Below are 27,621 nucleotides of genomic sequence, written 5' to 3' on the forward strand. Positions count from 1 at the left end.
ACTACTGAGAGGCCCTGTGGGATCAGCAATTCAAGACAAAACTCAAGCAAGTAAAGGAACCTTGCAACCTGTCCACTTCTTACAGAGGAAACGAACACATTATTCTCACATTAGTAAATCTTTGCATTTATTGTCGTTGTCTTCATAGTTAATGATTTAATATTTATGGTTATCGTTATTGTTACTTGTGTTTTATTTTTGTTATACTTATTGTTATTTATCTTGATATTATCATTGTTAATAAATTATTTATTCTAAATTTCTTACACTCTGTAAAAATGGCTTTGCCGGTGAAAATAAATAAAATGAAATGTGATAACATAAATAGCAAAAATATGTAACTAAATACTGCGAAATTTTAAATGAAATCGGTAATGATATCGCTAATCATACAATTTTTAATGAGGAATTAAAAAACTATTAGCTAATCAACGGATAGTACTGGGTGATTAATAATTAAGCTTACATATTATGTTTCAAGGAAACATGTACATCAACATGTTTTCATATACTCTATCATTCGTCCTTCTTACTAACATAAACAATTTTCAGTATTATATTTTCACATTCAAGTTACTTATTGATACAATTATTTTTAATATATCATCTCAATATTATTATTGATAAAGATAGATAGTAACATTTGCACACACATTATACTGTTTACATATACATGTAAATATTTCAGACTGGCTTGTCTTTTAAACCAAATGCATCAACAGGAAATGAAAATTTACAGTCACGGCGGCGAAAGAAAAGTAGGGCTTTGGCATGGCTTCTGATTAGATTGAGATTGTGCGCGTCGGTAGTGTTTATCCGTTATTCACGTTATTTTTTAATTTGATTACGTATTATTTCATTTGAATATACGGTTTTGAAAATGGGTGCGTATTTATCAGAGCCGAAAACGACGAAAGAGAGCTCAGATGCAGAAGGAGGGAATATGAAATGCGGCGCAAGTTCGATGCAAGGGTGGAGAATTTCTCAAGAGGTAAGTTTAGCTTGGCTTTTACGTTACATGAGAGGATAGATAATGCATAATGGTTAAATGTTTCATTAAACGATACCTAGTTAGACATGGTATATTACTCTAAACACTGAAATAATATTTCTTGAGTTATAACACGATGTCATATAACCAATGGTTTTGGAGCAGTTAGAACTAGGCTAAGCCAATATACTAAATAACTTTGAATAAAGCTTTAGGCTACACTGTATCTGATACCTATTCTACTTTCGGTACACGTAATTTGAGATAGTGTGTATAAAATAAGAATAAGTTATAGACTAGGCCTAGTTAAAACCCAGTTCTTCCATATATTGTCCACATATAGCATTGTTTATTGCAATTCCAATTTTCCATCAGGAGTAGGCTAGTAAGAGTTTTATAGATCTTTAGTTGTAACATGATGTCATAAAACTATCGGTTCTTGAGCAGTTTGAACTAGGCTAAGCCAATATACCACACAACTTTGAAAAGGGCTTTAGGCTATAGTGTATCTGATAACTATTTTACTCTCAGTACACCTAATTTGTGATAGTGTGAATAAAATAAGAATTAGTTAATAGGCTAGGCCTAGTTAAAACCTGGTTGGTCCATAATGTTTATTGCTGTTCATCTTTTCCGTTGTGTAGGCTTGTAAGAGTTTTATAAATCTGCAAATATAAGAAGTTTAGTAATAGGCCTATACATTTAAGTAAAATAAGAAGGTTGTTATTGATTGTTTCATTGTCATGGTCTTATAGTCTATTAGAGCCCTGTTATGGTTCCAATGTAAAATTGGCGGGAAGGCTTCCTTACATTGATGTTGACCTAAACATGTTGAAATCTGAAAGCTAGCCTAGTCATAAGCATTAGACACTGTTTGTACATCTTAGCTCGCTATTGCACCAGACTTGTAATTTCGTCAGGGATATTTAATAAGCGGCCTACACTCGTTATCTGGTTGTTTTTATGTAATAATTCGATATATTACCAAGTATGGACTTAGATATCAAAGAAAACCTAACAATAATTATAACTTGCCCTAATTGATATTAATTAGTAACCACTGTGGTAAAATGGAGGAGAGAATTCTCCCCATGTGTTACCAGGAGTCAACCCACATGTTGAAGCTACTTAAACAAATCTTGTCACTTAAGTGAGAAATATCTCACATATATTCCTCATATTCATTGCCATTTTCTAATTCTAAAAATATTAGTTTCTTCTTGTTGTTTATTGTTTGTAGTACAAGTAATTACTATACCGAATAAGTTGAAATCATATGCTAAGTTAAATAAATTGTAATATCGAATTATTCCTTTGGATAAAAACATTGAACCATTCGATAAAAACAACCGAGTAATGAGTGTAGGCCGCTTAGGCTATTAAAGTTTACTCATTTCGTCAGTTCAGGAGTGGAAATTATTGAGCACTGTTAAATTCATCATTGTAAGCAAAGTTTTACAATTTTCAAATCATATTCCAAGTCTGGTGTTTAATATTTGGAAAGAGTGTTGAGTCAATATTAGTAATATTGTGGTTTGCCATTAATTTTGTGGTTGGTTATATGAACCTCGTCTTCAGCACATCTATTGGACTTAAATATTGTGCTTTAATGACAATTTTAATGTGTTAACAATTCTAAATGTGATAAAAGAGTGCAGTATAATTAGAGGCCACCCTGTCAATCGAACTGCTTGAACTAATTTATTGATTAAAAATATGTAAACTCAAAGGAAGAATACAAAAACATTAAAATATTTGTTTTGTTATATAGAGCAAATTATTGCTAGGCTTTGCTGTTTTTAATGTAGCCTAATACTAAGTAACAATATTGTTAATTAGTAAAGTAAAGCTGCAATATAATAAGCGGCCATCACTTCAGTAAAATCAAATATAGATTAGAATTATTTCAACTATTTGACCTATAGATATTCCTGATTTTTAATTGCCGGCTGTTTTTATTTAAAAAAATTACAATATTGTTTACATTAAAGTCAATTTGGTACTTCATCATTAGCCGGAAGCCACTCTGTCCTTATCGACTAATTGTTGTTAGGCTATATAAGTAGCTTAATACATGTACCTTATCTAATAATATATATTGATGTACCTATTATCAATAGATATTATTACAGTAAACATTTGCGAGGACTCCGTGTTTGAGCTTGAATATAGGTCTAGGCCTACTGTCTTGAGGGATAATTTTCTATTTTGTGCCAGAAGTGCAGGGGCCATCGCAACCTGTATTGATGGCCAGCACCATTTCCGATCTATACTTTCTTGACCTCAGATCACATCCTGATTGTTTAACTTGTCCGAAGTAAGATCACATTGGTTTTTGGGCTTGGAAGTGCGGACTTTGGTGCCACCTTCGGTGAAAAATAAAGACATCCCTTGAGATAGGCTAGTTCCCAAATTTAAATTCAGATAGTTAATAAACTTCTGGATAATAGCAAAGTACCGATAATGCATATAAAGTAGTATCACTTGCATAGTGAGTAATGACATTGACAAGAACAACAAAATGACAATAATAGTGCTTTTTGGGTAGAAATGTATTTTTTTTAAACTGAACAATGTTTTAAATGGCTACAAAATCGTGGGTACTTTGATATTATACAAAAGCAACTCTGTCCCTATCTGCAAATTATCACTATGCAATATAAGTAGGTTTACAGTGTAGCCACCCGACCGGGAATAAGCCAGAATTTTTTTGAGAACCGGGAAATTTACAAAAACAAATTTTTCGTCTCCAAGAACTTATAGAATAGGACATAATTTGGCAGCTTCTTGAATCAAGAATTTATTATTCTTGAAACATTGTATTATACACGATGTGGATCGTGAAATTGTGAATGAAGTATATTGTATATTTTGGTTAGGTTTACTCCTGTGCCACGGCAAACCCCTTCCCCCAAAAAACATGTAACATTACATTATACAATTTAAAGTGGGCCGACCATTCTGGACTTCGGCATTAAACGAACGGTAAAGCAACAGAGCAGTAGTGACCTTGATACAAACGGGTTTTATATATTTAAGTATTATTCAGTCATCGAAGAGTGGCGATAAACAGGCTTAATAGTTAGGTTCGTTGAATAATGCAATATGTTTGAAGATTTGAAATACCTGGTTTTTTGAGTACATCAAAATTTCAGTTGGATTTTTACTAGACGTGATAAGATACCTCTTGGAGAAGAAAATAGTGGATAAGCTATAACAAATAATGCCAAGAAATTTGTGTTGGCATCCGAAATGTTGCACAGCAATGACAGAATGAGTTGAGGGGGCTGAGCGGCAGGAAAAACATTTATTGTCTAGAATTGGCGGCGGATAAGTGCCCTGCTGCTCACGTCTGTCGTGAGTGTTCTCCAAATGTACAACAAAAACATTAAACTTTTAAGTAGCCGCTCGATCCAGTGCCCACAGCCCACCACTTACCACTAATATCGCAGCCGAGACCTCGCTTGGTCTATGAACGATTGCTCCTCTCACACGTTCCAATTGGACATCAGATTACATAGGTTACAATGAAAGCCGCCGACTGAAAAGAAGGTCAGCCAACCGAGTCAACATGAACGTCAGTTTCGTCGTCAGAGCGGGATTGGTTGGACAATGACTGGAAATCTCGTCATTTCTCCTATAAACTATTTATCTGAATGACTTCCCCGCACACATGATGATTGGTCGGATGAATCAAACTGTTCAAACCAAATAGTCCAACATGTATAAGAAGCCTTATGTCATGTTGTTTCGTAGTTCATGTAGTTGTGTTTTGTCGTGATGGGGTGATTCTATTCTTGCGTTATATTAAAGGCTGACACAAAATATTTAGGAGCCAGTAAATTGATAACATCAGTCGTGCTTGTATACTGGGTACAACTGTAGAAGGTACTGTTCTGTACTAGTGTCTATGTAATTATTCTACAGATCGCAAACTAACCGCACGATAAATTTGATGCGTTCTTCGTGTATTGGCCGTCAGTGGGATATGTATTGAGAGCCACGATACTTTAGCACAACTCTAACCAGGGCTACCACCAACGATGAGAATCTGGAAAAGCATGTGGAAACACATGAATTTTGGACTCTGGGAAACATGTGGATATGCGTGAATTTTTATAGTGTCCTGAAATTTTTAGTTGGGACGGAAGTGGAATCTCAAATAAAAAAAGTCCATTGACTACTCATTGTCAGTACGGAAATTACCAATTGCTAACACATTTTTGTACTTTCAGTATGAAAAAATGTAGATAGAGAACTAAAGTAACAAACTCTAGATTAACATGTTATATTTTAACCATAATTAGTGTTTATTATATTTATTTTGGCACATTGTCGAGAGTCTGCTCCGTCTATTCGTGGAGAAAAATGATCGGCAGTACGCAAATTACTGATTGGAGAATCTCTGCAAATTACTTTGAGGTGGCATGGTATTCTCAGCCTTGTACCCCTCCCCCCCACCAAAAATAAGGATAAATTAATTAAGTAGAGTTCAGATGAAAGTATTTGATGAAGAGTGATACGATGTGGCGCACCATTGCTGTTCGTGCGACCGTTGACCGTAAATTAATTCGTGCCCGCGCGCCAAAGCAATATGATCCGCAATGGGTTAAAATAGTATTTTGATATGACATTTCCATTTTAAATACTAAAAAAAAACATTGTTATTTGTAATTATCACCACCTAAAACTGTTGTTTGCGTATGACGAGTAGGATATGTTAGTTGTTAATAATTTCACTGGTGCATTTGTACTCTGTCCATTCTGTTTGGTGAGTAGTAGGATAATTTTTGAGTTTTGAAAAGTAGTTTATTTATTAATTTGTGTTTTGATAGTTTGCAAGCAAGTCAAAAGTGGGGTAGGCAAAGGCAGTTAAACAATTCAAGTAGGTAAAGCAGTGTCATATGGCATTATTTAGATTAGCTAAATCTTGTGATGCCATGGAATTTTAGCAGATGATTTAACCCTCCAATTGATGACCGACGGCACAGACGTTTCATCAATACCGCTTGTGTACTGATAAAGACGGCACAGCCTTCTGTCAACTTTCCACTATTATTACGCGAAAACAGTTTAAGTTATAAAGACATAACTTGAACCAGTCGAATCCTCTACTTATAAATACCAATTCATTTTATGTACTTTATTAGTATTATTACTCATTGTCAGCTAATATCGATCCAAATGCCGCACGGCATACTTGTCTAATCATTAAATAAATTACCTGTAAGAATCAACATTTACGGACTTACGGTCAAAAGTTTATTGCTATGAAGAGTGATTTCAAAATTTCAGTTTTATGTACGGTGTAGGAATTGATTGATTACTATTATAGGTGTTCTCGAAAATAATAATTTGAGAAAATAAAATTCAAATTATATCTACATTAATCATATTATAAATATCATATCTACATTAGGTAATTCTAAGCAATATATGGGTCAACCTCGATTTTTCTCATATTACAATATAATGTTCCAATAGTCAATTAAAAAAGGAAATGACTAGAATTTCTTGCCGGAAAGCAGTTATAGGGAGCAGGCAACTCATATTACAATATAATGTTCCAATAGTCAATTAGAAAAGGAAATGACTAGAATTTCTTGCTGGAAAGCAGTTATAGGAAGCAGGCAACCGCGAGAATGACCTATTAGTGATCAGGGGCACTGACGTGATCTGGGCTTCAAATTTGGAACTACTCGAGTTAATTTTTTTTCTAAAAGAGCAAGCAGCGCGAAGCGCTGCGCAGCGGGCAAGCATCGTGCGTGATCTTCGTCTATACTGAATTGATTCAGGCCAAAGGAATGACACAGATTCCTTTACCAGATTTTTACGGAGATTTTGTATTGGGCGGATTATATTGGTTTACTTTGCTTTCCAGCATGTAATTATGTGTTTTAAAATTGTTTTACATACATTACCTACATTATATTGGAATATGTAATAACAATTTATCAGAAATTTGTAATGAAAAAAAAGGATCACGCACGATGCCTGCCCGCTGCGCAGCGCTTCGCGCTGCTTGCTCTTTTAGAAAAAAAATTAACTCGAGTAGTTCCAAATTTGAAGCCCAGATCACGTCAGTGCCCCTGATCACTAATAGGTAACTCTAAGCAATATATGACCGTCTGGCGGTTGCCTGCTCCCTATAACTGCTTTCCGGCAAGAAATTCTAGTCATTTCCTTTTCTAATTGACTATTGGAACATTATATTGTAATATGAGAAAAATCAAGGTTGACCCATATATTGCTTAGAATTACCCTACATTAATCTGTGTTTCATAATGTACATAAGTGTAAGAAAACCTAGTAATTATTTTAATGTAATATTTAGTGTAAATCGTATGAGTAAAATCTCTTTGTAACAATATTGACATGAAAAAGTGCGGTGCTTTTCCAATGTTAATAACGTTTGACGATCTGGCTCATGATCTGAGGTTGGAAAAGTACAGATCGGAAAAGCCCCTTGTCATCAGTGCAGACTTTGATGGCCGCTATTCCACACTTCTGGCAACAAAAAAACATTCCTCAGCCCATGATATTGTATTCCCAAAATGGTGAGGTGCAATTTTTGTGATTTTTATCTTGGCCCCAAAATGGTTTTGCAGATAGGATATGTAAATATACAATAGAATAATTTTATATTTTCGAACTTGTCATTAAAACTGTCATTGAAATATGATTTTAGGATGCTCACAATTGCATTTTGGACTTTGACAAGAATGCCTCATTGTTTGCTGTGTACGACGGACATGGCGGTCATGAAGTAGCAGAATATTGCTCCAAAAATCTGCCTGATTTCATAAAGAAAACAGAGAACTACACCAAAGGAGAGTTTGAACAGGCACTTAAAGATGCTTTCCTTGGTTTCGACGCTACCTTGGCCACACCAGAAGTAGTTTCTCTCCTGAAAGCTATAGCTAGCGGTAAAGATGGAGAAAAGCCTGGTTCTGAAGCAGGTAACACATTTTTGAAAGCTCTTGGTTGTATAAAATTGGAACATTTTGATATTGATGTTTAATTGTTATGTTGGGGTCATTCCATCTTGTGGAAAAGCAGTGGGTAGTGTTAGTCATATATCCAATGTTGACTCATCTAACGTAACATGTAATTGACGTTAAAAGGTTACTTTGTTCTAACAGTATGAACAATAATTGGAAAATTGTTTAAAATTGATTTTCTTAGTGTCATTAATTTTTTCTTATAACACAACTTAAACAGGTCTATCTTCTGATGAGTCATCCCATTTAAAACGTACCCATTACTGCTTTTGTGAAAGCAGGAGATAACTTTAACCTCCAGGTGCTGACCCTTTTCCAAAAATGTACTTCTTTTTTAATACAAAAATGGCATCCAAGTATATTATATTATAGATAAGATAGTTTTTAAGAAGAACATTTCTTCTGTAAGGTAAAGTTTAAACAAATTGCTTACTATTTTTTATATAAGAATGTCCTGTTGACTGGCAGAGATAGAATTATTTTTAATTGATGAGGTGTAATTGTTTTTTTAATATAGTAATAAAAATTGAAAAGTGTGCAAATTCTTACAAGTCAGTACTATTCTGAATAAGTTAAATGTTACAATAAGCTTTTTGAATGAAAACACATCTGTTGTATGCATCAGCTGACTGATTCAGTTGACTAGTATTTCACATACTTCTCATAATCTTTTAAAATAATGTAGAAAATGTTTATTTTTTAAAGACCTTTCTAATTATGTACAACACAACCTAGGTTGCTATTTGATTTTTTTTAGATTGGGGCTGTTAAGTATTTCAAAATTCTATGTATTTTTAAAATGTGTAAATTTTGGAGTAGGGTGGCATTTGATGATATTGTTTGATAAGCCTTCTCATCATTAGTTTTGAATAAAAATATCGTCTCTGTACATTTGTGTAGGTAGTTGCAATAAATTTACCCACAAATCCCTGATTTTTTAACGTTTTGGTGTACCCTGTACATAAGCGGCAAGATACGTTAAAACTTTTTGCATCAAAATAATCAGTGAAGAAATACATTTAAAATGAGGTATAATTCAACATACCTTTACATTTGAAAATTTTCCAAAAACCACTCCTACCCCCTAAAAACTACCATTTTGGGGAGTTTTAGAGATTTCAAAATACTTTCTCCAAATTCTTTGGGGTGGAAATAGGGGGGGTTTAAGTTGTTATGAATAACCTGCCTCGTTTGGTTTGGCCGCTATACATACTGTACGGGTGGTCTGCCTCACCCTGTATTTTTATAGAGGTTATATTTACACAACTATACAAATTGTGTGGTAAAAATGATTGGTTAAACTTTTGTTTTCCTGCGGAGCAATGGACGTCCGTGCACAGACAAAAGGTTATGCATTAAATAGGTATCTCAAGCTGAATATTGTTTACAAATCCACAATAACTTATTAGTTCGGTTATCCATTTTTTTTTTTCTACAAAGTATGATGAAAACACGTTTTAGCGAACTGTAATTAGAGTAATGGTGTTTAGACGAAGGTGGCTGGTTTCAGAGTCAAGTGATATCCTTGATATTCAGAATTATACCTCTATACCGGTAAATGTTGAGATATTCAGGTATCGGAATTGACCCATCCCTACCATAAAGGTAATGATATCCCCTTTTTAACCTTATTCTGCCTGACTTCATGAGCGACTTGCTTGTGGAAGGATCTTGTCAAATAGAATGAGGAAGAGAGTCTTAATTTACAAGGTCGTTGGTATCAGTAAAAAAGTGTAAGGGTTACAACAGGATTTGAAATTTTATCTCTTAACTCAGATCCTATGTCCGATGTCATAGACCCAATATTACTTACATGTTTTCTAATAATTACTTAAACGTATCAGTGCTTCTCTTTTTTTTAATATTTAAATTTGAAATGTGTGCTGCAATAAAAAATCCTGCCAATTGTGAAGTGGGGTCTGTGATTAGTTTTATGTTGGCAAAAAACTTAACCCTGTGCACTTGTAGGCAGTATTTATAATTTGCCCTTGGAGCTCGTATGGCCAGCTCCACTGACCCAAGTCCAATGGCTCCAGCTGCCATTTTGTCGGAAGTGCGTATCAATTTTTGCATATTAATTAATGTTATCTCAGCTCGTATGTTCAGCTGAACTGGCCAAGATATAATATGTCCATAGCTCGTAAGGCCAGCACCACTGGCCACTAAACATAGCAGTTATTTTCTAATATTATCTTTGTTTTATAATGAATGGTGAGTACTGAAACTTATCAAGCAGCTTTATTATAAAGTAATTTTTAAGTAAACCAGTACATTTTAAATTAGTCTATGTCTCCAAAGATTGACTGTGCAAATAAGACAAATGACGCGCAGTGGTCCTACACTGAAGTGGTAGAAATGATAGAAACCTAGAAAATTTTACTAGAAGGCATGTGCTAACTATTTTTGACTACACATAAATACGTATTTAAAAAAGTGTTATTCCGTAAAAAATTAAAAGACTGAGAAAAATGTAAAATAGTTCATGTCTGAGTATAACATAACTGTAAAGCCTACTTTACAAAAATTTGATTTACATATTTTTGTTAACAATATACGTAGGCCTATGTATAAGAGTTAAATTTCCCAAATGTATGTTTATCTTTACATTAGAAAGATTTACATTAGTTGTATTTTTCTTGACAAAACATTAAAATTTTGCTTTTAATGACATTGTCACCTATGTATGTTTTACGACAAAAAGAATTGTTATTATTGACATGTAATGAAACTTTTAGAAACTTCATAGAAAACCTTAGATAAGTGTTTTTTATGAACATAAACATATCACACTGTAAAATTTCGACACGTTGTTTTCAAATAAATCTTTCTATTACAAATACGTAGATGAATACATAGTAAATTTATAAATGTGTAGAGCTTTTATGTTGCGCATGTATACCAGAAATTATTTATATCTCCTGGTGTTCCAGAGGCTGGATCTGGCTCCGAGGATGAGGAGGAAACAGTAGATGGGTTAATGCAGGAGGCACACATGCCACTGGAACAGGTGATGGCTAGGTACAAAGGTGCCGGACCACTGTGTCGGCTGCTGAAGGGGGAAGGGAAGCCGCCAGTGTCACCCATGTTGAGAGGTCGCCGCTCCTCCTCCGGGAGTGCAAGTGGAAGTGGAGACGGACCTTCGGGCTCAGGCGCAGGCACCAGTCGCTCCTCCTCAGGTCAGTTGACCTCAAACTTAAACCTTTGGATCCCACAGTAATTTCCAAAAATCTTATGCTTAACCCTGCAACTGGCTTTAAGCAATTATGGACACATTAACTACAGTTTCAAAATGGCACTAAGCTATTTTCGACGCATTCTATTTAGTAATATGATCTCTCATAGCAAGTCTATTTTTACTTTGTTTGAAGGAAAACATACGTATATTTAAAGATAAAGATCAAAGGTTTCACATTATATCATAAAAGGTTCTATAGTTACGTTATGTCTTTCATTAGAAAATTCTAAACTTGGATGTTCACATTTCCGATTGCCATTTGTTTGCATAATTTCCGAACACGCTTAAATTGCTGTATGTTTGTCAAAATTCCCTATCGTGAGTTTACGTTCTTCACGATCGTAAGTGTTGTCATTGAAAACAGTGTATTCTTGGCTTTCAGAAATATCTTTTAACCTGTTGACGAGTGCAGCAAAACATACCCAAATGAGTGCGCATGGCATTTGCTGTTTGGTCCCATATGAGGGAGTACGGCATTTTCCGTTGCAGACTAATGACTGTCAGTTCGTTCTCACTGACTTCCTGTGACGTCTAGCGGAGATTTTTGGAACTTTTCAGTTGTTCCTAATAGTGTCGATGTACAGTGTTGCTAGTCCTGTATTGTGGTGGAACCTGGTGATAACTTTTAAAACTATTTTACGGAGGCGGGACACAAGACCCGCTACGCCTCCAAGGTCGCCATTTTATAAGGCCACTCCCCCAGAATGACACAAAGAAGCGTAAACTACTCAGGCAGTGCTATGTGTACAAACACACCACTCGAACTGGACAAAGAAGAAAAGAAACCAGCTATGAATGTTCAACATGTGAGGTCGCCCTTTGTATGTATCCTTGTTTTGAGCAGTGTCACACACTAGCAAAGTTTGAAAACGAGATTATTGCTTTTAACAGTCTGCAATGTATTTTTATATACATTTAAACTATAATAAACAAGTTTATTAACATTTAATAGTTTTTTTTTTATTTTACTCCCTAAAAGTCTGTCACTGGTCAATGAGGCACTCAGTATGGACTGTCATAGCGGCACGGCAAATGCCGTGCGCACTTGTCAACAGGTTAAATAGCCAGTAGGAAAATAAGTGTTTAAAAAGCTCGTGTTTTGTAAAATCCCAAAATGCCTAATGCGTCAAAAATAGCTTCATTAAATTTTATTATTTTTGTTACTTTATCGTTGTCTGAAAATAGTGAAAATTATATCAAAACAAAGAACTGCTATAAGCAACAATATCGTCAACGAAGACTATGAACTAGTATTTTATTTTTGTTCTGTTGCACAATCACCGACTCAGCCGGTACAGAAGAATGCATTGTTGGCTAGCCAAAAAATAGATAGTTATTTTTGTAGTCTACATTGATGTTTAAATTGTACACTATTTGTGTAATTTGATAAAATGAAGTGACGAATACATTTATTTTTATTAAATTTATGTAATACAAACCATTTTATTTTAATTCTTTAAATTTGAAGGCACAGCAAGTGTGCACACCAACAATGATACTAAAACTCTTGCATAGTGTGTCCAGAAATTATTGCTGTTTTTGTGTGCTGTTACTTAGTAGCCACAGAGCATCCCTCCTATTTGGGTTTTAAGTTGTTTGAACATCAGGATCATTGTCTCCTCACATTCCTGTTTAATGCCTGTGTTATGGAACTTGATGAAATCATCACTTAAGTTACGTTATGTGGAGAAGTTTTAAACTGAACAAAAAAAAACTGTAGTGGAGACTTGATATGTGTAACCTTGACATTAATATGCTTATCGCTTTATCAATTAACAGAATACATTAATAACATTGAACAAATTATGACTGGCAGCACTTAATTCACTTAATTCACTTAATTTCACTAACACCTTAAGTCTTTGTAATAACTAATTTCAGTTGTATTACTGTAATATTAGAGATTACATCAAATTACCAACTAATATTATAGTAAATTACCAGAGAATCAGATAATAGTATAAAATATAATCCAGTTGGGTTTAACTTTTTTATGGATAAGTAGTCAATAATCCTTAAATATAGATTCAGTATAGAAATTGATCATTTTGCATGTTTCAGTGACAGAGGATGCGGAAGTGAGCAGTTCCTCTAGTAGCCACGCGGAGGGTGCTGCAGTTGTGTGTAATGGAGAGGCTGTTCACATGAACGGAGAGGTAGGGGAGGAAGAGGGTGATGCAGAGAAGAAAGGCAGTGAGGCTGAGGTGGACAGCAGTGATAACAAGGAAGTGAAAGAGGAGAAAGTGTTGGACAAGGTTGAGAAGTGTGCAGATGAAGGTGAGAAGAAAGTGGAAAGGACAGAAGCGGACAGTTCAGGGCAGAATAATGGTGAGATCCATAGTGGTGTGAGCAGCTCTTCGGAGACAGAGGCAGGTAATGATGGAATCTCCAGTAGTAGCCCGTCCAAGAAGAAGAAGCGGATTTCCTCTGCAGAGATGTACCAGAAGTTGATGATGGAAGACTCTGATTCTGAAGAGGAGGATGAGACTTTCACTGCAGATGCTGAAAGGTAGCTTACTTTATAAAGTCAACCTCAACATCGCAGTAAATTAAATACAGAGTGATTTCTTAATTCAATAAAATGAAAAATAGAATTAAAACAAATAGTGTATCAAAGCTGTTGATCTGAAGCTCAGGTGTTAGAAATAGGAGGGTGTGGATGAGTAGTAGAGATACTTAATTTTTAAATCTTGAATCCGATAACTGTGTAGAACACTTTTCAGAAAATTCCTGAACAGAGGTATATCTCATTGCTTTGTATAAATGAAAGTAGGGGTTTTAGTATAACAAAATACAACAGCATCAGTCCTCTCCATATTAACAAAATAACTGTGTAGAACACTTTTCAGAAAATTCCTGAACAGAGGTATATCTCATTGCTTTGTATAAATGAAAGTAGGGGTTTTAGTATAACAAAATACAACAGCGTCCTCTCCATATTAACAAAATAACTGTGTAGAACACTTTTCAGAAAATTCCTGAACAGAGGTATATCTCATTGCTTTGTATAAATGAAAGTAGGGGTTTTAGTATAACAAAATACAACAGCGTCCTCTCCATATTAACAAAATAACTGTGTAGAACACTTTTCAGAAAATTCCTGAACAGAGGTATATCTCATTGCTTTGTATAAATGAAAGTGCGGCGAGTGCCGCTACAGTTTTGAATTTGGCGCGCGTTATCCGTCTGTTGCCGCGAACGCTATAGCCAGCTGCGCCGACCTCTAGCCTTTAGCTCAAACAATAGGAGCCTCCTACCATCCGGAATTCTTCCGAACAGGTTCTGGTAGGATGGTTCCTGCTAGGTTTTCAGGCTGTGACCGGAGGTTGTGCACACAGGGAGTCGTTGTGCAGCTTTCGAGCAGGGTGGACCGGGAGAAGTTGGCGTGGGTGGTCTAGATTTTAGTAGTATTTTGTTAGGGAACCTTTCGGAACTATACCCAAATTATTAGTATTTATTTAGTCATCAAAGCTGGTTAGGTTTTGGAATAGACGGAATCTAGTGGCGGATCCACGGATTATTCCTCTATAAGGTCCCACCTTCCGGTCGCGACGCCACGAGGTCGCAGATATTGGTAGCGCGAGCCGTCCGCCTCGGATTCCCAACACCATTCCTAACCAGCATTAATTTTTAATTTCACGCTTTCCGTCCATTTTTTTTTGAGTTTTTCGAATAGCAGTGGTAACTTCTCAAACAATGGCGTAAAACACCCCAGGGCAGCGACCGACGCCACGAGGGAAGCAGCGACCTTCACCTACAGAATCAGATAACTAAATTAGTTTTAGTCATTTAAAATAAGCTTAAAGTGTAAATCGTTATTACTTGATTTAATTTAAACATTTGTTTTATTGTTCTCAGTTTAACTTCAATAGAATTTCATAGTTCAACCTTAATAATTTAATACCGTACTTTTTTGCCCGTTTTATAAAGTATTTCTTAAATATAAATATATTCTTAAATATTTCTTAAATAGTATTTTTTTAATAACTAATAACAGTAAAGTCTCATTTAAGCTTTAACTAAGCAGAATTACGACTTGTTTAACCAAGTTCTATAGTTTTCTTTTATACTAGTAACCTGAAGTACACTTTGTATTAGACTGTAACACCATTTTTTTCACTAATTATAGGTGTTATGCAGTATTTTTCTTTGTTAACTTTTATTTACATAACTGTCCATTTATTTATTACAGCCACAACTCCTTTTTCAAGTTTTTCATAAGGATTAAGTCTTTTAAAAATTATTATCACGGAGTTCGTAATTTCCGTCTGTCTGTCTGTTTCAAACAAGAATTTCTCGTTTCGTTTCAAGACAGTTTCAATATTTAAATTTGTCATTTTTCCTTGTAATTATAGTTATAGTGCTAAGCTCGCAACTGTTATAATTATTTTACTTCATATTTTTATCTGAATTAGATCTTCTTATTTTTGGAACTGCAGTAATATTTTTCGACGCAAGTTTAGTCAGTTTGCTGTGCAAGCACGTAATTGCGTAAGCAGAGTTCCTCAGATCCGGTTTTTGTATCACTCCGTAGATAACGAAGTCTAATTATGTTACTCTACAATATAGATTTTACTACTACTGTTAAGCACGAATATTTTATTATTTCCGGTCAATGTTTTAAGGTAATACGTACGTTATCTTTGTAAGTAAACGGTAATTTGTTTTCGTTTTCACTTAAATAATTTGTAAACCGAATGATTTCTTTAAATTATTTTACGACTTAGACTTATATACGTTTAGATGTTGGTTATATTAGTTAGTGTTAAACACATAATAATAACTGGTGCTTTTGTTTTGTGTAAATTACAGCTTGCGACGATCACTTGTAACTAACCTTGAGTTACGAATACAGGTAAGGTAGTTGGTGACTTTGTTATTTTTGTTATAGCCAATATTTTATCTTCGGTAGAATCTTAACCTTTGTGTTCTAAATATCGCTTCTCTTGGAAATATGTTTGATGTTGGATACGAGCATTTGTTTCAGGTACTTAAACAGTTGTTACAATAATTATAAGTCTAACAATGCAATTTGAATATAATAAATTTTTATTTATTTAAAAGAGATAGACAAGCTAATTTACAGAGAAAATTTTATAAAAAATTAAACTACTTAAACTTTTTTAACATCAATATAAAACTAATTTATAATTTATTAAAGTAACTACCTGATTTTTTTTCCTCCCAGTAGGTGTTGGTTTGCTGTATTTTTCTCAAAGCTAGGTCAGCCCAAGTTGTTTGAAATAATTGTTTTTTACTGTTATTGTTTTCAGACTCCTCTAGTCTAATAATTACAAAAGTGAACTTATTGGTACCAGTTTCCCTTGTATAGCTTATTGTGTTCTTATTTTCGCTCTCTTTAAATATGTATAAACCAGACACCATCCCCAAAACTGTAGCGTGGATTAAAGAGTTAAAAGCAACTCAGGCCCGGGATCAATGCTCTCTATTGGGCATCACACCAGCAGGTACACTTGAGGGAATGAGAGTTCAGCTTCGTGCTTATATTAAAGAAAAATATAAATTAGGTGAAATCGACTCAGACGAAAATATTAATGAGTCCAAATTAGAAACTACAGCAGCCTCGACTGATGTTACACCAACAGTCACACAACAATCTGAGGGCCAGTCCAATATAACATACACACCTTCACAAACAATAATAGATCCGAATATACAAAATTTGATAGTGGCTATGCAACAACTTACACAAACAACAGTTGAACGCACTACAGAAGTAGTGTCTTCACAGATTGCCGAGTTATTCTCAAGCCATAATAGAGATAGTGATGCGACATTTCCTTCTGTTGTTCGCGAAATGATTAGAGCCCTGCCTATGACTTCAGGTTCGTCCCTCCCAGACCTCGTACAATTTGTAATTAAAGCTACAGAAATATTCAACTTGAACCTTGTAAGTGACAAACTATTTATTACAAATACTATTCCGCGGACTGAGGGTAGACTTCGTGGCATATGGTTAAATGCTATCACATCTAATCTTAGTTGGCTCTCACTGGTCCAGACTATACGTACTTCACTCTTAACTGATAGAACACTGAGGGAAGCTCAGAATCAGTTTTTGTACCGCCAGCAAACTAACTCAGAGTCCTTAGCTGACTATGTACACAACATTAGTGCCATGTTTACATTTTTAAACCCTACAGTAGATAATGCAGTTGTCTTTACTACTATTATGGCAGGTCTCAATCCCTCCACTAGAGCCTGCTTATCAGGACTTATAACACCACACTGCATTAATGATCTTTTAAAATTGGCCCCCACAGTAGATGACTTACGTCTTACATATTACGACACTCCACAAACAACCAACGTATCCCCACCTACATCCCTTCATAGTTCCATACCATATAATCAAAGTTTTCAACAAAACAACAGATTGTTTTACAACCGAAGCAGTGGCCACTCTAACCATACTAACGGTCAACACCACTACCAAAATCACCGGTCACGTAACTTTAATCAATATAAACCTCAAAATAGTCGTAATGGCGGTCATTCACACTTGGAATCAGGAAATAACCATTCAGGCCAATATAGTACACAAAAAAACAACACAAGTCAGCGTAACTACCAAAACGGTCAACAGAATAGGCAAGCTAATTATTCTGGTCAGTCCAATTCCAGGCCGAAACATTTAAACTTCCCAGGGAGGCATTTTTAGACAGGGAAATTGTCTCCCCTAAACCGAAGGTGAATCGCCCTGTCCGCTCTTTGGCACCTTCTTTACCCAAAGTAGATCCCCTTACTATCTGGCTATCCATAAAGGAAATCAAACTTGAAGCACTAATTGATACAGGCTCCACATACTCAATAATATCTGGGTCAGTCTTTAAGGACCTACAGAAAGGTAAAGGGTTTTACGTCAACTCACTTAACACCAGAACTCAAGCCATGACAGCGAATGGTACTTACATGAATTTCCAAAAACAGATTAAATTGCATTTTAAAATTTTACACCTTTCCTGGACTTTTCCTTTCTTTGTATCAGATAGCCTACCGGTGGCAGTTGTTTTGGGTTTGGACTTTGTAGATCACAGTAAAATGGTGATCAATGCGGCTCAGCGTAAAATAACTTTTTCCTTTGACACAACCTTAATTATTAATCAATTCCAGGATCAGTCAGCTCAACCCAACATAGAATCAACTCATACAGCACCAACATTAGGAGAAAACTTGAACACAAAACAAAAACACATTTTAAAAAACCTATTGCAGCAGTACCCGGATACCATAACACCATGCCTTGGCAAAACCAATTTAATATCTTATACCATCCGTATAACAACTAATAAGATTGTCCGCTCAAAACCTTTTCATTATGCTCCTCCCAAACTGAAAGAGCTAAACAGCCATATTAAAGACCTGTTGAGTAAGGGTATTATTCGTCCTAGTGACTCTCCATATTCAAGTCCGGCGTTTTTAGTCCCGAAAAAGAATGGTAAAAGTCGCATGGTGGTAGACTACCGTCTCATAAATAAGATGGTTGAGCTGGAGAACACTCCCATGCCAACGGTGGAGTCAGCATTCCAGTATTTAGGGAAGGCTTCTCATTTTTCCCACCTGGACCTTGTAAGCGCTTATAATCAAATTCCTCTTGATGAGAATTCCAAAAAATATACGGCTTTTGTCACAAGCACAGGTTGTTACGAGTATAACTATCTGCCCTTCGGCTTAGCTTCCGGTGGCATGGTTTTGGCAAATCTACTTGACAAAGTCTTTGGAGATATAAAATTCAAATTCCTTTTTGTTTATTTTGATGACCTAGTTGTCTTCAGTAACAGTTTCAACGAGCATGTACAGCATCTTAAAATAGTTTTAGACAGGCTTAGAGATGCTGGTCTGACTGTTAGTCCTGAAAAAATGGTTGTGGCATCTCCTAGAATAGAATTCCTGGGTCACATATTTCATAATGGTAAAATCAGTCTAAATCCTGACAGAAGTAAACCTATCGACTCCTACCCAACACCTAAGAATTTAAAACAACTTTCTAGGTTTCTGGGAATGTGCTCATATTACTCGAGATTCATTAAAGGCTTTTCTCAGATTTCGGAACCTTTAAATTCTTTAAAAAGAAAGGGCGTTCCATACATATGGGGACCTTCTCAGGAGGAGGCTTTCAAAACCCTTAAAGCAATTTTAGTATCTTCACCTGTTTTGAGGCTACCCGACTTTGAAAAACCCTTCACGTTGCAGACCGATGCCTCTGGCACGGCTGTGGGTGCGGTCTTGTCCCAGGAAACTTTTGATGGCAGCCTAGCACCTGTTGCTTACGCCAGTCGTGCCCTGAACCTCCATGAAAAGAACTACTCAACCTTTGAACTGGAGGCTCTCGCTGTTGTGTTTGCTTTGGAAAAGTTCAGAACTTACTTAGAGCATAGAGAATTTTCTCTTTTTGTGGATAATAGTGCTCTTTCCTGGTTGCTGAACCACCCCAGGCAAATTGGAAAAATAGCACGATGGATTGCCTTAATAAACACATTTAAATTTCAAGTCAGTCACATTAAGGGCAAAGAGAACGTTGTTGCAGACTGCCTCTCTCGTTTGTACGAGGAAGACTCCACAACTCCCCAACAAGATGACACAAGTTCTACATCTTCAACAAACAAACCCAAAAATCCTACCTCAAAATGTTTAGTTCTTTTCTCTCTACCAGAAGCCTTCCAAGACATAAGAGAACATCAAGCCCTAGACCCAGAATTAAAAAATATAATTAAGTCAATTAAGTCTGGACAACACCCTCCAAACTATGAAATAATTGATAATGTCTTAGTTTATAAAACCCCTTCCCAGAGCAGACCGCGTGTTGTTGTTCCCAAAAAACTACACCACATGCTATTTGCCATGTATCACACGTCCCCAGTTGGAGCACATTTGGGAATCTCCAAAACACTAAATCGGTTAAAAAGAACATTTTACAGTTCTGATCTTACTACAACAATAACTAACATGGTTAAATCATGCTTGCAGTGCCAGCGCTGTAAGCAAGCCCCAAACACAAAATATGGTTATCTATCGTCTGATCTAGCACAAAGACCTTTTGAAAAGATCATGATTGACTATGTTGGTCCTCTCCCTAGAACTAAACGTGGTCACCAGTGGCTACTAACCATTGTAGACGCGTTTAGCAAATTTTCAGTCATGATCCCAACTAAGAATTCAACAGCTCTAACTACAGTAAATGCCCTTAAACGAGGCCTATTTTCCTACTTTGGGTTTCCCCAGTCTATTGTCTCTGATTCTGGCAGTTGTTTCAAATCTCATCAGTTCAAAAACATGTGCGATGAGCTCGGGATTAAACACATTAGGACTTCTCCTTATTACCCGAAAAGTTCGCACGCTGAACGTGTGTGAACAAAAACATCGGAGTTGCCTTGCGAATTTTCCACCACAAAGACAATACTCAGTGGGATGAAAACCTACATTATTTTCAAACCGCCTTTAATTCTTCTAAACACGAGAGCACTGGCACTTCACCCTCTGAAATATTTTTGGGATACACTATCCGCACTCCTTTGGAAAATAAATGGAATCTTGACCAACTTCTAGAACCTAATTCTGAACCTAGAAACATGGAACAGAGATGGAGTAAAGCTCTAGACAATCTGATCCGTGCTAAGGATAAAGTATCCAAACAGTATAATAAAGGTCGAGCACAGGTTCCCTTTAGAGTGGGTGATACAGTTATGTATCGACTATTTAACCTGAGTAATGCACCCAAACACATCTCAGCCAAGTTGCAGCCTATGTGGTCTAAACCTTTGGAAATTGAGACATTTACCTCCCCTGTAACAGTTGCCTTGCGTGACCCAAAAACCAAGAAATTTGTGAGGTCAGCACATGTATCCCATATTAAAAAGTGCATTCTCCCAACTCCACGACAATGATCCGCCACTAGATATTTCCTCTATTCCGAAAAAGCCATTGTGATATTAGGTTTAATTTGAGTTTATTTTCATTCTTCTTTCATTTTACACCTTACAAATAACATTTCCTTTTATTTTTCTACTCTTCTTCGGGACCCTGCATTGGTGGCTCTGCCTGACACTGAGGTGGATTTGGCTAAGGAGTTCACCTGCGTGTGCTCTCCTCTTGCTACCTGGTGTTGGGTTTGGCAATTCTGATGTTTGGTCCAAACTGTCTACTATACACTTACACGGGGATGGGTGGTTATGAGATCTGCCGTTTAGATTTTGTTTGTTTGAAGTATTTACAGCTTCCATGATTTAGCATTTATTTATATATTTTTTCTGTAATCAATATTGGGAGCAGCGACAGTCTCATTGCCTCCTATGCGCAACCCCAAACACACTTCATTAACACATCTTTAACTATCTCTATCCTATTAATTAATTATTTTTTTTTGTTAAGTTATAACTTAAGGCAATTAGGGATAGAGAATAATTTGTATCGATAACAGCTTTAGAACCGACATTATTTAGCATTTCCCTTATAGTCGACTTTTCAACAAAGTTTTCTCCTATATACAACTAGGCTAAAGCTATAGCGAAGCACTCACGCCAGTTAGTCAATCGTTATTTATTGCTATAAATGTTTATCTCTGTGTAATTTAGTGTTCGTGTATGGTTTTTCGTGATAGATATTACTTTGTATTTTCGAGCATGCGTGTTACGACCTTATAATGGTCAGTTATATGTATATTTATTTGTATGTGTTAGTTATACAGAGTGGTTATCCTATCCACATATTAATGGTTATTACCAATCATTTCCTGGCCTACTAACTCTGAGCCAACAGGAGTTTTTTTTTTTTCTCTTGAGTTATTGTTTGTTGGCCCATTCCTTCTCGATCTGAACACTCCATTTAGGGTATACTACTCGCCATATGTCACCAAACAATCTTGAAAAACTAATAGGGTAGATAAGTTTAAAGAACTTATTAGCAGACCAATTCTCCTCTTTCCTTGCCTCTTATGACTGTAGTCACTGGGAGACCTCATCATTTAGATTTGGATTTATTTCTCCAATGGCCATTTCATCTTTTCACCACCTTTCCTGTATTTCAAATATTGAAAGAATATGAACAAAACAATTAATTGTATATGTTCTTCCAGAGAGGTCATGGGGACCTTTCACTCCCTCTCATTCTGCGTCCGGTAGATTGGCTTGTTGGTAGCAGGCTTGTCTCCCGCTGCGGGAGGGGGGGAGGGAAGTAAGGGGAACAGGACTAGGATTATGGCCAGCTACGATGGAAGAAATATTCTATGAGTTACACAAGAATAATATATCCTTAACCTCTCCTTTCCTACTTGGCCTATTTTTGGAGGGAAATCTGAGTCTGGTGATGGGGCTGAATGAAGGTTGTGATTCTCAGTCAAACACGGTTTCCAGAATCCTGATTCCTTTTACCTAGACTACCTTCTATAATTTATTTAAACTTTTTACAGTAGCCCAACCTTAACCTTGGAAGATTTAGAAGTATTTAGCAGGTATGTGACATATTGGTGATAGATAGATCTTAGTTGCTTTCCACTTATGGGTTGAAGTTGTCTGTGGTTGAGGACTGGAGCTGTTCAGCGAGAATGGGCGCGGTTTCTGCACCGCCTTTCTGCATGGTAGTGTTATTTGAATATTTTAGTAAACTCTGCGTTCTAGTTTAAGATTTTTGGCTCAATTTAACTTTAACTGGTTCACTTCCAAATAACTTTCCTCTCACCCTTTCTACCACTCTTAATGGCTAAGCCTTCGAACTCCTCGGAGAAGGAGGGGAGGATGCGGCGAGTGCCGCTACAGTTTTGAATTTGGCGCGCGTTATCCGTCTGTTGCCGCGAACGCTATAGCCAGCTGCGCCGACCTCTAGCCTTTAGCTCAAACAATAGGAGCCTCCTACCATCCGGAATTCTTCCGAACAGGTTCTGGTAGGATGGTTCCTGCTAGGTTTTCAGGCTGTGACCGGAGGTTGTGCACACAGGGAGTCGTTGTGCAGCTTTCGAGCAGGGTGGACCGGGAGAAGTTGGCGTGGGTGGTCTAGATTTTAGTAGTATTTTGTTAGGGAACCTTTCGGAACTATACCCAAATTATTAGTATTTATTTAGTCATCAAAGCTGGTTAGGTTTTGGAATAGACGGAATCTAGTGGCGGATCCACGGATTATTCCTCTATAAGGTCCCACCTTCCGGTCGCGACGCCACGAGGTCGCAAAAGTAGGGGTTTTAGTATAACAAAATACAACAGCGTCCTCTCCATATTAACAAGGGCTTCACTATTAAATTTTACTCGCTAACGTAGTCACTTTTCTTATAGTTAAAAATTTTCTTGTTGAACTAGTCTGAAGTGTTTGTTGCTACAACACAATCATCAGGTGAATTCACTATTGTATTTCACCAACAGCTGTTGTTTTAACACATTAACACTTTTAAATACTTGACTAATACTAAAACATGAACTAAAATCGATTTGGCTGTTAATAATAATTTTAAAAAAAGTCCAAAATATTTCAGTGAAATATTAATGAAGATATTGTTGAACCTACAGGTAGATTGATGGTAATTTTGTCATCAAGTTGTCTGCATTATTGATGAGTATTCAATGTCATTATTAATGACATTGAACAGTCTGCTTTACCAGGAAAAGCAATACCACTAAATTTAGGTTTTATAATCATGCTTTTTTAAGAGAAACAAAAAGAGCGTAATTTTTCGATATAGAAAAACTGTATTTGAGTGCTCATCATATGCTTTATAACATCTGTTGGTTAGAAAAATATGTTTGAAGTATATTTTTAAAGAAGATTTTGTTCTTCTGTTTGTCAAAGTGAGGATGGGTCAAGTGATGAAGCTGCAGAGGGTGCTGAGGAGAAAGAAGGAGAAGATGATGAAGAGTCCTCCGTAGATGATGAAGAAGAGGATGATGATGATGATGTGGAGTATCCAGGAATGGATGTAAAAGAGGAGGTAAATCAGAAATATATTTTTAAGGGAGTTATGAATAGTTTAGTTACTACAGTTCCAAGGATGGATGTGTAGTTTTAGTTATATCACAAAAAAAATAGTTTACAATTTCTTTACAGTACTAAAGCAGTGCATTAATTTAAATCCTCTTCTGTCAGTCAATTGAATTTATTAGAATTTATGGTATGGTTCTATTTTGGAACCTAAATTTAAATGTGTATGTCATATTTTTTGTTTTGAACAATGTACAGTAACTCCCATAATATGTACATAATAATAGAAATGGTACTGGTTTTTTATACTTTTCAATTAAATTGTAACTTAGACATTTATAACTCGAAAACGGGTGATTTGAATTAGACCAAATGTTTATACAAAATAAGTACAATAATTGTACCGTTTTTGAGTGTGTAATTTTAGAATTAACGAAAATAGTTATTATTAAATTACAATCCTAAAATTTGTTTATAACTGGGCCATTAAACAAATTCGGAATTGGTCGTGTTATGGAGCTCTTAGTTATTATCTTGGTCGTGTTAGTTTTGTAAACCAGTATTTCAAAGGTTTAATTTTTACAGATTTAATTCAGCACATTTTGTTAAAAGATCGTGGTCCGTGCCTGCTCGTTCAACACACAAAATGCCAGACTGATGAGTGTAGTGTTTCCACGATTGTCTGTTTTATGAGAAGACGATAGTAATTGATCAAGATATGGTTGTTCTTAGCAGAAAATCCTAGTTGTACAATTTTCATGAGAGAATATTTTGCTCAGAAAATTAGTCATATTCTGAATGATTTTGTGATGCAAATTAATAATCTTAGGGCATGCCTTAAGGTAAAATATCCTCTCACAGCTGTCGTGTCCACTTCAATATCTTGACATTTGCGGTTAGTGCTGGTGCTCTGGACATCCATGAGGTTGCCCAGATTTAAGCGATATATCGGTTTTTGCTGTGTCCCATGTTGGTTCAATTGGAATCTATTAATCAGCCAGAAATGAACTCTCCTGGGAAAAAGATATGGTGTTGGTTAACAATAAGCCAATACCAATCATATATGGCAAATTAAAGGAAGCATGACTCACTGCCCTTGGCAGTCTGGTGGATTGTCCTTTCAAACAAGCAGGAGCTGAACACTCTATTTTAACTTAATCTGCTCAATTCAATCTGCATTACATACCTAAAAACAGTTCCATTACTATGCCTAGTTTGTGTAAAATTAGTTGTTAACAAGCAAGGAAGATGAATTGTTTGTTAGCAAGCAATGAAAGTATGGATTTTCAGTTAGTTAAATTGTTAGATGAATAATTTCAAGTTAGTGGTAAACTCAGTTGTAAAAATGTTATCAGCTTCTTCTTAGAGTAACATAAAATGATTGTCTCACCTACATTACTATGTCGTGAAACACTATTGTGGTGACAATCATTAAAAGTTTCAGTTCAATTCAGTATGTTTATAATATTATTAGTTCTATATGTTTGTTTTTGTGTTACTATCAGGGGCACAATTGTGATATTATCTTGGAAATTTTACATGACTCAATGAAACAAATGTGTTATGTTGTCTCTAGCCTGGCTCAGACAGCGGGTGCACAGCAGTTGTAGCGTTATTGGTCGGCTCAGATCTGTGGGTTGCGAACGCTGGTGACTCCCGGTGCGTGGTGTCTCGTGATGGCAAGGCACTGGAGATGTCCGTGGACCACAAGCCTGAGGATGAGCCAGAGAGGGTGAGGATAGAAGCAGCTGGTGGCAAAGTCACCTGTGACGGACGAGTCAATGGCGGACTCAACCTGTCTCGTGCTATTGGTTAGTAAACATTTCTTCACATATTCCTTTAAGTTATCATTATCCTACTTCAATAAAATTCCAACAGTGAGCTAGGATTTACTTTAACTAACTATTGCTACAACTAACTGTTGTCATTGGTGAAACGCTGAGATGCAAGCCACTGCTTCATGTTCAGGAGCAAGTGAAAGTCAGTAGGAGCCAAGCTTAAGCTGTACAGGGATGATCTAAAACGTCCTATTTGAACTTTGTCAAAAGTTCATTTGTTCTTCTAGCTATGTGAGAGATAGTGTTGGCATGCACAAACAAAATTCAACGTTATAGAAAGCTACGACGCTTGTTTTGGATTGCTCTTCTTAGTTTTTTAAGAGTTTTAGTAGACTCCAGACGTTATGGTCGTAAAATCGTATAAGATACCCTTAGTATTCCAAAAAACTGTAACCATGACTTTCTTCGCTGACAAAGTTTGAGGAGCTTTTTGGCTTGCTTGAAAAGCAGTGTGTCCCCATTGTATTTACTTATTTTGTCTCAGGATTCATGTAGGCAACCTAAGTCTCATCACCATAACATCCTGTCCCAAAAGTTCTCCTTCAAAGTCATACCGAAAAAAGAAATTTATAGCAGAACTCATTCTTTTTGTTTTGTGGTTGCTGGTAAGCAATTTTAGCATCCAAGAGCAGAAAACAGGTAGCCTAGTTTATCTGTCCCAGTTTAATACAAAGGTGATAATTCTCACAAACTGTTTCATTCACTTTGTTCAGTAGGTTATAACTGTCAAGTAAATGCCTACTGCTCCTTTTTCACTGTGCATGTTTATTCTACTTTTTTTTAAATCACACCCATTCACAGACTACACCTTTACTCATAATGTTTGGACCACAAACCATACATTATTCACAATGGATTTCGGCTGCTGCATGATTTTTTGCGTAGAGATCTCAGTACCATGCACTTTTTACTTGGCTTGATTTTCTATTAGCACTCATGTTTCCAAGTTGTAACTGGATAACACTTGAACATATGATGCTCTGCCTTGCCTAGTTAAAAGCGTACTGAACCAGTATACACACTAAAGTCTACATGACGGCACTACCTCCACTACTGTGTGCTTAAATGGAAGTTACTTTTGGGTAACCCTCGTACAAAGACAGAGGTTTGACTGCTAGAAATGTGTAGATGTGGGTGGTATTTTGGTATTGATGACATTGTTGCTGAGTTCTATGAAAGCCCAATTTTATTGGTCATTAGTATTTTTCATAGATTTTGCATCAGTGGTTGTCGCTTCTCTAGCAATAAAGTAGAATTGCTAGAATAAAATTTCCTTATCTTGAGTTTGTCTTGAAATCAGAGATGATTTGTTTGTACGTTAGCTAATGTTCTTTTTATGACTGTTGTACAGGAGACCACTCGTACAAGCAGGTGAAGTTGTTGCCACCCAGTCAGCAGATGATCACAGCGCTCCCTGACATACAGAGGCTAACATTGGATCCTAGCAGGGACGAGTTTATGGTGTTGGCCTGCGACGGCATCTGGAATTCCTTGAGCAGTCAGGAGGTGGTGGACTTTGTCCGGACCAAGTTGGAACAAAACACCGAGAAACTGTCGCAGATCTGTGAGGAGGTAAGTGAAACCAAAATCCTTGTTATTTGCAGAAAAGCAAACATGTAAATAATTGATACGCTG

At 36.2% G+C, this 27,621-nt stretch overlaps 1 protein-coding gene across 1 annotated transcript; it reads left to right on the plus strand.

Moving 5' to 3' along the window:
• Window positions 1-755: 755 nt before the first annotated feature.
• LOC124374083 (probable protein phosphatase CG10417) lies at window positions 756-27,621 on the plus strand. The gene is made up of 7 exons (XM_046832380.1): window positions 756-991; window positions 7,680-7,950; window positions 10,923-11,168; window positions 13,289-13,736; window positions 24,020-24,158; window positions 25,725-25,959; window positions 27,338-27,621. Exons 1-7 carry the CDS (start codon window positions 881-883, stop codon window positions 27,604-27,606), a joined length of 1,719 nt encoding a protein of 572 aa, XP_046688336.1. The 5' UTR covers window positions 756-880; the 3' UTR covers window positions 27,607-27,621.

The sequence above is a fragment of the Homalodisca vitripennis genome, unplaced genomic scaffold (genome assembly GCF_021130785.1).
Source record: "Homalodisca vitripennis isolate AUS2020 unplaced genomic scaffold, UT_GWSS_2.1 ScUCBcl_7204;HRSCAF=14785, whole genome shotgun sequence".
NCBI classification, from domain to species: Eukaryota; Metazoa; Arthropoda; class Insecta; order Hemiptera; family Cicadellidae; genus Homalodisca; species Homalodisca vitripennis.